At 36.5% G+C, this 12,658-nt stretch overlaps 1 protein-coding gene across 2 annotated transcripts in view; it reads right to left on the bottom strand.

The window, feature by feature from the left end:
• Positions 1 to 12,658, bottom strand: part of LOC135205004 (glucose-6-phosphatase catalytic subunit 1-like) — a 43,049-nt gene that overhangs the window by 6,484 nt on the left and 23,907 nt on the right. For both annotated transcript variants that reach the window (XM_064235239.1, XM_064235245.1), the window contains 4 exons: positions 10,653 to 10,859; positions 7,374 to 7,504; positions 3,249 to 3,500; positions 947 to 1,065 (listed from right to left, as the gene is read on the bottom strand). In XM_064235239.1, the coding sequence (XP_064091309.1) occupies positions 947 to 1,065; positions 3,249 to 3,500; positions 7,374 to 7,504; positions 10,653 to 10,859 (709 nt within the window). The remainder of the gene's footprint in view (positions 1 to 946; positions 1,066 to 3,248; positions 3,501 to 7,373; positions 7,505 to 10,652; positions 10,860 to 12,658) is intronic.

Here is a 12,658-nt window from a genome sequence, read left to right as displayed (position 1 = left end):
CATTTTTACCAGGAGCACATGAACTGAACTGAACTGAACATTTGCCTTTTCTACAAACCAAAGCTTTCACAAATGGAGTTACATGCACAAGATGTGCTTGAAAATTTAAACTAAGACTGGACAAAAAGCACAAACTATGGCTACTGGAAAGGAAATAATCACGAGTTGAGTTGAATATAGAATTTAGGTCAAAGGCCAAGCACTGGGACCTATGAGGTCATTCAGCGCTGAAAATGGAAATTGACAGTAAAAGGTTTGAAAGGTTTAACAGTTGGAAAACCTCTCGGTTGCACTATGAATCAAGAGTTAGAAGAGGGTGGAAAGTGGAAATAAGATGAAGAAAGAGAATATGAAAGGAGGTAAGGCAAAAGGAACGAAAGTGGTTGCAGCTAGGGGCCAAAGGCACGCTGCAAAGAACCATAAGTAATGCCCACAGTGCACCGCATGCGGTCCACTGACGGCGCTACCCTCCTAGGGGAGGGAAATAATCACAATTGGCAAGCCAGTAAAAGTACACTTAAAAAATTCCCACATGGTGTGCACAAAGGCAAATTTAGCAATGAAAATGGGAGAGTTAAAGACAAGCTGACATACCGACGACTGAGACCATAAAAGAAGGAACTTCACAGGGTCAGGTCAGGCCATAAGCCTAGGTGCTAATTTTGTTTTGAGTCAAGACATACAAACTGCACCCAGCACAAGAAACTCCATTTATGACTGGTGTTTTGTATTCCCATCAGAAGGAAAGTTATTTTGTGAATTCATTCTCTTGCACAAAGGAAAATTCATAGATTACAATGATAAGGAAGAGAGAATCCAGCTATTTTCCAGTACAGTACCAGATGTTTGTTCAGTCTTCATCATTCCACAACTCTTTATCAAGCATTTAAACCAAATTATCTAATTGTATAATTAAGATCAAATACATAATCCAAATCACCCCTACCTGAATTATGGAGGCCATTTTACCAATAAGTATTCCTCCCTTAATGCCCAGAACAACACGAATAACATGTAATGGACATTTTATGAGATGTGGATACTGTTCTGATGCTATCCCAAGTCCTGTAAAAGAATAAAGAATTGTAGAACAAAATATGAGATTTAACATGTTCTTTAGCAACTTGCTCCTAATGAAAGCTATCAATAATACTGTATGTACGTTAATTATGAAGAAATGTGCAAATTATAACAGGCAAAATCATCTTTGATAATTTACTTTTTATAGCTAGCTAGCTAGCAACCCAAAATTATTATGCTTTACAGGGATTATAATTATACATCGGTCATTATGTTTCTACTGTGTGTTACATTGCTGTAGCCATTGTTAGTTAGTACCAGTAAATATTGTTTAAGGTATTGTTATAAAACAGTCACCTTTTCTTCACAGAAATGTCTAATTATAAGGTTTTAATGCATTACATACAAAATTAAGTGTTAACTAGCTTCAACAGTTGTTTTGTTGGCTTTCATTAATTCCTCCTCTGGTTTTGTTTCTCCTTCAACTTGCCTACAATACAACTCCAACAACATTGAACATTTGTAGTCTACATCACTTCGGTTCATAAATGCAACCTTAACAATTCTTTTACTGTACTTTTATTCATACTATTCTCTTTCCTCCATCTTCCTGTCAACCACTTCCTAACAATATTTTCACAGTGCAACTGTGAGGTTTTCCTCCTGTTATCTGTCCCAGTGCTTGGTCTTTAGCCTACATTTTATATTCTATTCTATTACTTTCATGGTTTATGATTATATATTACAGAGGTAATATATAAGAAACTTATGCTTGACACTTGTATGAAGAAAAGATGAGTAGTATACATATATTAATAACTTAACTAAAAAATATGGTGGTTTTTACTGTAACAACTGATATAACTTTTCCCTCCCAAGACAAAAATTACTGTGTTTGATTTAATATTTTACTTGATTACGCATTATTTCTTTTATGTTTATTTTTTTTGTACAAGGAAACAGAATCATCCAAACTGCAAAGAAATGTTTGTTGGAGACCACAGCAGTCTTAAGTGTGGAATTTGTTACATACTAAAAGCTACTGTTCATGGGTCATAGGCTAAACCTGTGCACTTCACATTCATCATATATGGCACATCTGGACTTTGCTTGACTTTATATGCTAGAAAATATGGTTTTTAACTGAATTTGAAATTCTATACAAATCAGCTTTCCTACATAGTGATGTTTTGCATAATGCCAAGAAACCCACACTAAAGGACAGAGCTTAACACAGTGAAAAGCGAAAGTTGGAGTGGTTAAACAGTAAAATAGAGATTCAGACAGTGAGATGAAACACAAGGATTTACAGGTGGAACTGGAAGAAAACCCAAAACTCCACACTGCCTATGAAGTAATAGTTAAAGAGGTTGGACACCAAACCTGACGAAATGAAGCAGGAAGATAAGGGCCAAAGAAAGGCTACAAACACCCTTTAGTAATACATACAGCGCAACACGTGAAGTGCACTGATGGCTCTACCCCTCTGCAAGAGACATAATAGAGGAAAGGAATTACAATACAAAGTACGAGAGAAATTACACAACCCCTAATAAATAAACTCACTTGTTAACACTTGAGTGGAAAGGCCAAGGAAAAGATTCAAGCAAATTAAAATAAAATAAAAAAATAAGAAAACGACAGTGATAACTAAAGGTAAAAGTCTCAAGCCTGTCACTCGGTTAACAAGGCTCACAAAACTTACACATAGTATACCTACATGGAAGACAGGAAAAAAACGCAACACAAAAAGTATCCTTGCATAAGAAATATGAAAAAAACAAAGCACACTGCAAGTAATACCAGTGGTGCAAGAACAAAGAACATTTAAAAAAAAGAAGTTGATTACCTAGGTAACTAACCCAGCCAAGGTGAAGATTTCATATAAAAATCACTAAAATGAAACAAAAACAACAGAAATTGCCTAGGGAAAGCTGCTCAGCTGTTAACATCATGTAGATACATGAAAAAGTGAGAAAGGCAACTGTTGGAAATGTCAAGCTTAAGGTGGCATGTGCTGAGGGCTTCCGCACTGTTTGATCTGTTAGACACAAGACTTCAGTATGTCTGGACATTCCAAAACCATGAACAGAGGCTGTATATTAATGATGTGTTTATGGTGAAATAATGCCAAGTTTATTCAAGAAAATCATTCATGCATAACATTATCCATCTGTTTCATGCTCACCGAGTGAAGCACACATTCAGTGCCATAGCTTAACACTTACCTAAACCCAAAGCTGCTCCAGTGAATCTAACCATCAGGTAAAATGGCTGGGTATCGATCTTGACATTCTCAGGGTGGGTGCAGTGCCTAAGAGCTAATGGGATGCTCCACAAAGGATCAAGTCCTTGTGACATCAAGAAGATATATGTCAAAACAGAAATAGCAAATAGCATATTGGCCACAACAATGGCCATGAGCATATTCAGCCTCAAAAGCCACTGACTACTCCAAGCTAAGTGGCCCACCACCAAACCTAATAAAAGGAAAAAGAAATCATAAATATTTACTCTATTCCTAAGATTATCTGAAACGCACTGCATCATCATCATCGCTTGGACACAAATTTTTTTGTCAAGAATAGTACTGATGTATACTTTGTTTCTGTAACGATTATTACAAATACAGGCAGTCCCCGGGTTACGACGGTCTCGGCTTACGACGTTCCAAGGTTACAACACTTTTTAATTATATTCATCAGAAATTATTTCCAGGGTTACGACACCTACAAACGCTGATCTGGCAGATGAAATATGACACCAGAAATGCAAAATAATCAATATATAAAGGTTTTTTTGATGAAAAATGCAATAAGAATGCAGTTTACATAGTTTTGAATGCACCTAAAGCATTAAAAGTAAAAGTAAGGTTTTCTTAGGATTTTTGACAATGTTCCAGCTTACGACAATTTTCGGCTTACAACGCGTCTCAAGAACGGAACCCCTGTCGTAACCTGGGGACTGCCTGTACAATTGCACTGAAGTCTTACAATAACAAATCCATGTCAATTGCAAAGTTTTATCAAATACATTATTTTGTAGTGCTAAATATAAGTAAATCAGTAAATGAACTATATTCTAATAGAAGATACAAAAATGTGACCAACTCAATATCTCACTGGAGTATTTACAAAAATTAAATATATGTGACATGAAAATTTTTTTCTCAAGACAGCAGCCATGCAACCCTATGATAATGAATTTTTTAGGGGTACCCCATTCTTGGTTATTCAGCACTTCACTTACCTGGATGGGGAAATTTGTAGTTAATCAAATTTTGACCCCACAAATTTAAACCTTCATTTTACGTACTAACAAAACTTCCATCCATTTCACGACCCTTTGCTAGTTCTAACAGCTTTCATGAGTTCCTAACATATCTCTCCAGAAACTAACCTTGCTTCCATTAGGTTCTGATTTCTTTACTTCTATGGTTGCTCATCTTCCTCTTCCCCAAGTTGCTACTCAGTCTAATGTAAAAATGAATGGTTTGGTGTGGGAACAAATGTAGGGTTTTAAACAGCAAAAAATTATGTTTATATACTGTACATACTTATTAACTTAAAGCTGGTTCTTACCATATAACAAGTGAGAGAGTTTGGCAATAGATAGCCCAAAGGAACCAACTTTACTGAGACCATCTACCACAAATATTCTTTTTTTTTTCCAAGTAATTTGTATTTATCCCAGGTATATAAACCAGAGCTTTTTATATAAGAGTATCCTTCAGCATCAACTGCAAATGGTCATTACACTTGGTAACAAGGTAGTTTATGGAACAAAGTAGAGTGTTTAAGGTGGGAATTGTGATAAATTGCTCTGGTGTGTATACTTATGAACAAACACATTACTTAAACAATCTTATTCAATCATACGGAAATACAAACATCACATTTTATGTGGGAGACACTCCTTAGATGGGAGATGATCTCTGACAACTGACTGGAAGTTGAAAAACCACCTGGAAATGCCACGATCTTGATCATGATAGTCAATAAGGGATGCGAAGACTTCTGTAACCTTTTCCTACTCAATATGGCATAGGGATGACAAAGTGGTAGAACCCTGGACCTGAGTGAGAGTTTAGAACCTCACTCAAGTAAGGAAAGGTTCTGGGAACCAACTATAATTCTCCAGTATGAGAATACATATTGGAATGTAGCTATTTCTGGAAGATACAAACTAGTGGGTTCAGAATATTAAGCTTTACCACTCCGGGTCCAACTGGGTTGGTACTTCAACCTAGATGCAGCTCCACTAGGGAGAAGTTTATACCCCCAAAACTTATACTAAGGAAAGAACTTGGATGAGAGACTTTTCTGTCTGAATGGAGGTGGGTGCCTATCCAGCTTGTTGAGTAGCCACCACAGGTCCAAAGGAGATAGTATCCAGGGTGTTCCTGGACACCTACATCTTATGCTTGCTTGTATTAATGATGCCAACATTCTGGAAAAAGATATATTTTTTTCTTTCCCAATAATATGGCTCACAACAGGCATAGAAGCATCTCTTCTGGATCACCAAAAATGAAATCTTGGAGGGAAGGGATCAAAAAGCTATCAAATCTCTCATCAAGAACTGATGGGTACTGAGTTTTCACCATTAACTTCGGAACAAAGGAGAAAGAGAGGGCACTACATTCCTCCAGGTGCTGGACAGGATGAGAAATGAAGTCTTGGGATTGAAAAGTTATCAAACCTCTCATCAGGAACTGATGGGTTCTGGGTTTTCATCATGAACTTCAGAATAAAAGAGAAAGAGAGAACTATAACTCTCTGTGCTGGACAGGATGAAAAGGCCATGTAACTCTCCGATACACTAAACTAAGGCTAACTAAGGATAAAGCTTGCAGAAAAAGTCTTGAGTGCAAGCTCATAGTCAGAGGCTTCTCTGAAGGGCTCATAAGGCACTCGGGTTAGGCTGCGGATATCAAGTCATATTCCGTTTAAGGGGAAGCTCCTGAGGTAAACAAGAGTGCTCAAAACTCCTCATGAACATGATAACTCTACCAAAGAGAGAGATCCAAGCCCTTCAGTCAGAATACCTGGCTAAAGATTGAACAATAGCCTTTCACCACAAAGACAGAGGTGTTGTTCTCAGCAAAGGTAAACTAAGAACGCTTCAATCTGCTGAACAGATGCCCCCACCAGAGAGAGATACTTTCATTCCACCTGTCTCACAGGATCACCACTATTTATCCAATCAGTCCAGCAAGAAAAGCCTCTCTCTTGGAGGATACACAGAATTTGGTATGGGAGAAGAGAACACTAGGAGCTTTCTACTTAGCCATTTGGCAAACAGACTGAGTACGTGCGTACCCAAGAGCTTGAAGATCCTCTCTGCTATTCAGGGGTGTAGGGCCCACTTGGCCCCAGAGACTGAGGTGTCTGCCAGAACACATCTGGTTGACAAGTTGATGATGCAGCAAACCAGCCACTTGTGCATCTACGCTAACCGACAGGGTGGAAGAGAAACCATCCCTCCTTGCTGGCTGACACACATGGTGTTGTCACTCATTAACATTACCGAGTATCCCATCAATTATTACTGGAATGGCTGCAGTGCAGACAATGCTGCTTGCATTTCTGGTATGATGATATGCAGATGAAGTGCATATGTCCTGTGTAAAAGTTTTCAAACAGGTTGCAACAACCAATTTTGGTATAAAGTTACAAGTAAAAGTATTAGTTCTGAAAGTATTGACAAATTTCTAGTATATCTGTATTTTTCATAGCTAACAAACCTTCAGTCTTAACAATAGAATATAATCTTCTAGCGCTAGCTGGAAACCGGTTAAAAACAATCAAAGATTGTAAAGCAAGGAATCTGTGGCATCTGGCAACTCGTGTATACGAGGTGGATGTTGGAACCTCATGACGTACGTACCAATCTTTCTTCAAACGCTTTGGAGAGGAGAGTAGTGTTTCACTTCGTTCTCCTTCCCCCAAGTCGGTTTTTTGTTTGAAGCCTGTGCTTTTTCATATTTATTCAGCCCAGAAGTTCCGTGGATGTCAACATTTTAGACGGCCTGCCTTGTTTCCCGTGTTGACTTTCCTTGGGACACACACCAGAATAAGAATACACATGGTGCCGATACTCCCACATTTATTGCCATTTACTTCGATGTGATTACAAAACTAATTAACATCACATACTTCTGATCAGTAAGAAAGGCATACATAACATATGCTAAGTAAGGATTTGTAATACCAAACATTATATTAACTGCTTACAACATGCAATGAATGACTCTGCCACTAAGGCACATGAAAATTAAGGACACAAGAATAAGTTTAAAATACATCCAAGACACTTCATGCTACATCCGTTTTGTACAGTTTTTCACTTACCCACAACTATGCCAAAAACACACTGATGAATAAAGTGGGCTTGAATGTAGAGTCGAGAAATGAATATGACTCCAATCCATAATGCATAAGCAGTATACAGCAAAACTGTCAAAACAATCTTCATAGATTTGCTGAAACAAATATGGTATCTTTACAACACAGAGAAACAATGACAAGGATGAATACAATACAGCATTCAACAATATAACACACTAACTAAAAGAATAGCAAGAGGCCTACTATAAATATCTGCTACATTTCTTCACTCTAAGTGACCAGAATAATACATGTGGAGAAATCTAAAGCAAATGACCCACATGCTGTCCTTGATGATGTTTCCAGCCTCCAAAAGCATATAATACGTACGTACGTACGTAGTGCATCAAAGGTAGTTTCCTATTCAAAATGCTAAAATTTGCGATACGTACGTAGTGCATCAAAGGTAGTTTCCTATTCAAAATGCTAAAATTTGCGATAACTTATACAAAAAACATTTAAAATGGTAGACAGTGCGCTTAAAACAAAGACTGGAAAATTTTGTCATCCAATTTGATTAATACTGTACTGCAAACAGCTATAAAATTGAGTCAACCTAAAATTTGCACATGACTGGTCTAAAGGATTTGTATCTACAGATGGGTTACAATACTAGGAAGAAAAAGCCTAACACTACCCAACAAGACAATGACAACTATTATCTCTGATTAATCAAAAGAAAAACTTAATTGAACTTTACATGGTAAATTAGTTTTACATCAGTTCACTCACTGGTTAAATAAAAAAATGTATTGTAATGTAAATAATTTTCAGGTGTCAACAATATATATTACTGCTTTAAAAATACCTCTATTGAGAATATTGTATAGGCATGTCAGACAGTCCAGAATAACCTAGGATTAAGGCAGCCCCTGTGAAATCACTACACTAGACTATATGAACTTTGCTTTCTGCTTGATGCAAACACTTTGTACCATAGACTGGTAGGGTTTTTACTTATTAATGAATACAATAACTTCTGAAGTACTACTTAAAGATATTAAGGTCTCAACATCACAAATGAGTATGATGAAGGTGAGCAAAGAGTCAACTCTTGAGAAAAATATAATTGTAGATTTATGAAAAGTGACCTAAACCAGAAGTGAGCTGTAAGTTGGGTAAGAATGAATGTAACTTCTGCTCAGCAAAGAAGAGAGAGGATCAAATTTGTAAAAGCGTTAGTACCAACCATACAATGGTAAGTATGGTATCTAAGGGTTGTGATTTAAAGTACGTGCAAAGACTTATCTTTATGTGTGACTAGAGGATATATAAAAAAAACATACCCAAGCTAATGGCAAAATTATATGTCAAAATGTACTTCACCTCAATGAACACTAGTGTGGGAGTTGAGGAGAGAAGAAGAGGTTAAAAGGCTAGTACGTATAGGATGTCTACCCTGGCTAGCTATGTTAAGTATTACTACCTGAAGACCTAAAAGATCATGCGAGATTAAGCATCCGCCCATACTGTATTCCAGGATCTTGTATCAAAATAACCCTCATCAATCATGTATATTCCTGATATTTGTGTCCAAAATGTTCCTCACTCCACAGTTTTGCCTGAGAGACAGAGGTAAGGTAGTTTTCACTTAATTGTGTTCTTTTTCTTGTATATTCTAGTTAAGTATTGGATTAGCTTTTACTTAATTCAGCGCAATCAGTGAGATGTATTAATCCCATTCCTAAAAAAATTCTCTTATAACAGTGTTGTGCTTATTTTCATATTCCATGTATGCTAGCATATTTTTGTGCACTGTCATTACCGTGGTAAGTGTTGTGATGGCACAGTAAGAGATTAAATCCATAAAGTGATGAGAAATATGTATACATAAAAGGTCTTAAATAAAAGCAAATCTATTGCAAGCCAACATCACATTTAAATTGTAGAACAGGGTACTACTGTATCAGCCAGTAGATTAACTGACAGAAACAGGGACTTTAAGCCATAGTTGCAAGAAGATGACCGACAAGTCTGGCACCTGCTCAAATTCCCTGTTCATGACAACATTAGTACATAAAGCAGTTCTGAGCAGGAGGCATTGGTATCATCACCTGTATATATGTATAAACTTACGAACATTAACTAGCCTCCTGCTAACATTAGATCACAGCAAAAAAATGCTGTTGATGGTTATCATTATCAATGAACAGTTTCTAAAAATATTGAGTCACATTACTAGACTCTAACAGGGTTTGTCAAATAGTTTAGTCCTTAAATAAGACTTGAAAATATAGCAACAAGTAAAAAGAAGTAAAAGAAACTAAGTGAAAAGATATCAAAGAAACATAAAGAGTAGAAAGCAGAAAGCAATTCAGCTCGGGTACATGGGATGCTGCAAATACCCTTTAGTACAGACTACAGTTCCACAAGGTGTAACGTAAGCAGTAATCCCAAAGGGTGGAGATGAAGGTACCGTACCATCTAGTAATTTGAATTTGTCATGCAGCACTTAGCCAATAATGAAATGGGTTAAATTTGAAAGATAGCCTAATGAACGATGCCTTGATTTTGAGTTCGTTAAATTTGAAAGATAGCCTAATGAACGATGCCTTGATTTTGAGTTCAACCCCAAACGCTACAGACTACAGCACTTAATAACATGTTCCAGGTCTGCGTTAAGACTAGTTGCTATTTCTTGGCATACTGAGCTATCTCGTTTACAAAGTCAACAACTACGCCCTATCAACAACAGGTAGACTCAAAAATAGTTCCCAAAATATCACCCTTCAATAGTTTGTATACGCTTATCAACTCTTCTGCTGGTCACTTAACTGGTTAAAGTCAGACAGAAAGATGCTATAACATTAGTTAGGCTTATAATAAGTAAGTCCCTTATAGTTAACTAAATCAGAGGCAGCAATAATATTAGTATTTCTAGAACTGTATCCATTGCCAAGCCTTGGTTCTGACTAGCAACTGTATCTTAATGTCACAGTTAGGTAATATACTGCATATTTTCTTTGTATAAGGGTTTGTACCTGTGAACAGATTTACAGCATAGCAGTATCATGTTACTAAACATGGGCAAAAATTGAAATAGCTTTACTTTCCTCAGCATGCACAACTGGAAAAAACAATTTAGTGTATCCTAAGCACAACAAACAACAGCATTACAGATAGGCAATACAGCTAAATGTAAGAAAACCTTTGTCATAAAGTATCTAACTGACTAAGCAAAATTTGGATATAGTCAGAGGCAATGTAAAAGAATCAGGATAACAGTAAAATACCAAACCTTACTTCAATCTTCTGGTGTCCCATATAAATAGAGAGATTATTCCTTTTACAACGACAAAGAAAAAGGCAGTATTCATCATCAGATGACCAGATGGCATCCCAGGACCAGCTTCACAAGTGTTTGGAAACTGCCTTAGTTCCGGACGGGTTTCATCACTATATAAGTATGTTTCACCAACCCACCAGTAGGGACGGTCACCTTTGAAAGCCCTGAAGTTAACATAATAGTTTAATTTCACAAAAATACTTGCTATCCTTACCTATATTATCAATTAACAGTATTAATAAAACCAGTGAGTCATCTTTACATTAAAAGGCACACCAACAGCTATATTTCAAGGAATTGTTGAATTTTAATTATTAACAGTTTTCAACTGTTTTATGTCTAAATAAACATACCCTGAATGATCTTAGATTGGATCAAGTTTGAGATGTAGGTACATTACTTTAGACCGTTTTACGAGTAAATAAACATATCTTGAACCGTTATTACTAAAAGAAATGTTTAGAAAGGTTCATAGGCAACTTTTTTCATCATTTTCACAGCACTGTGCATGACAAATTGTAAAAAGATGCAAGAAAAACAAATGTGCAAAAAATGTATTAAAAAATAATTGTTCTCCATTAAAATACATATCCAATTTTCTCTAGCATTTGAGAAAACAGCTTATAATGATATAGGAATAACTGGCTTCAGCAGGAAACCATATACAGGCAGTCCCCAGGTTATGACGGGGGTTCCGTTCTTGAGACCCGTCGTAAGCCGAAAATTGTTGTAAGCCGGAACATCATAAAAAATCCTAAGAAAACCTTACTTTTAATGTATTGGGTTCATTGAAAACTATGTAAACTACATTCTTATTGCATTTTTCATTAAAAAAAACCTTCAAATATTGATTATTTTGCATTTTTGGTGTCATATTTCATCTGCCAGATCAGCGCTGTAGGCGTCGTAACCCTGGAAATAATGTCTTATGAATATAATTGAGAAGCGCCTTAACCTCGGAACGTTGTCAGCCGAACCCGTCGTAACCCGGGGACTGCCTGTACTCTTGACTGATGCTTGTTTTTTAGTCCAAAATTATTGCTCTTCTGCTGTTTCCTGAAAATTTACTTTTTTTCTTCAAAAGTAAATACCTAATGTCTCCAAGAAGTCTGAAACAAACTTGTGCTTTTTCAGTGCTATTTTGTAGAATAAGTGGTAAAAATTAGAAGGAAATAACCTTCAATCATTAGATAGATGCAAATTTTAGGTAATATAAAAATCAAATCGAGAGAAAGCACAGTTCTGTTCATTTGATTAGATTGTAAATTTCAAGGCAAATTACTTATACAACAAAATAGTTTTAGTGAGAAAATCAGCTTTCTAACTGTCATAGTTTCATAGTTAATTGCAAAATAAGAAATATTTTTTCTCTTACCGTTTTATCAAAACTTTCTTTTTTCAAAAATAAATGCTTCACTCTCCAAGATGACAGAACCAAATTCAACGAAACATGATATTGTTATAATACAATAAAGTTTCATCATACTTACCTGGCAGATATATATATAGCTGTATTTTCTGAAGTCCGACAGAATTTAAAAATTCGCGGCACACAGCAGTGGGCGGCCAGGTGGTAGTACCCATTCCCGCCGCTGGGAGGCGGATATCAGGAACTATTCCATTTTCTATTCATATTTTATCAGTGCCACTGTCTCCTGAGGGGAGGTGGGTGGGCACTTTAATTATATATATCTGCCAGGTAAGTATGAACAAACTTAATTGTATTATAACAATAACATTTTGTTCATGAAACTTACCTGACAGATAATATATATAGCTGAATCCCACCTTCGGATGGTGGGAAGAGACAGAATAGGATTTTAGGGAAACTAAATTAAGTAGATGATATACATCTTGGTTCCTGACCTGTTAGCATAGCCGACTTCGTGATTACTGTCACCAAAGTCTGCTTCTGCGTTACTAGAGTTGCCAGCGAGGTAGAGACCTGTAATGCTGGTGCGCT

The sequence above is a fragment of the Macrobrachium nipponense genome, chromosome 24 (assembly GCF_015104395.2).
Source record: "Macrobrachium nipponense isolate FS-2020 chromosome 24, ASM1510439v2, whole genome shotgun sequence".
NCBI classification, from domain to species: Eukaryota; Metazoa; Arthropoda; class Malacostraca; order Decapoda; family Palaemonidae; genus Macrobrachium; species Macrobrachium nipponense.
This window is presented reverse-complemented; position numbering and strand designations above follow the sequence as displayed.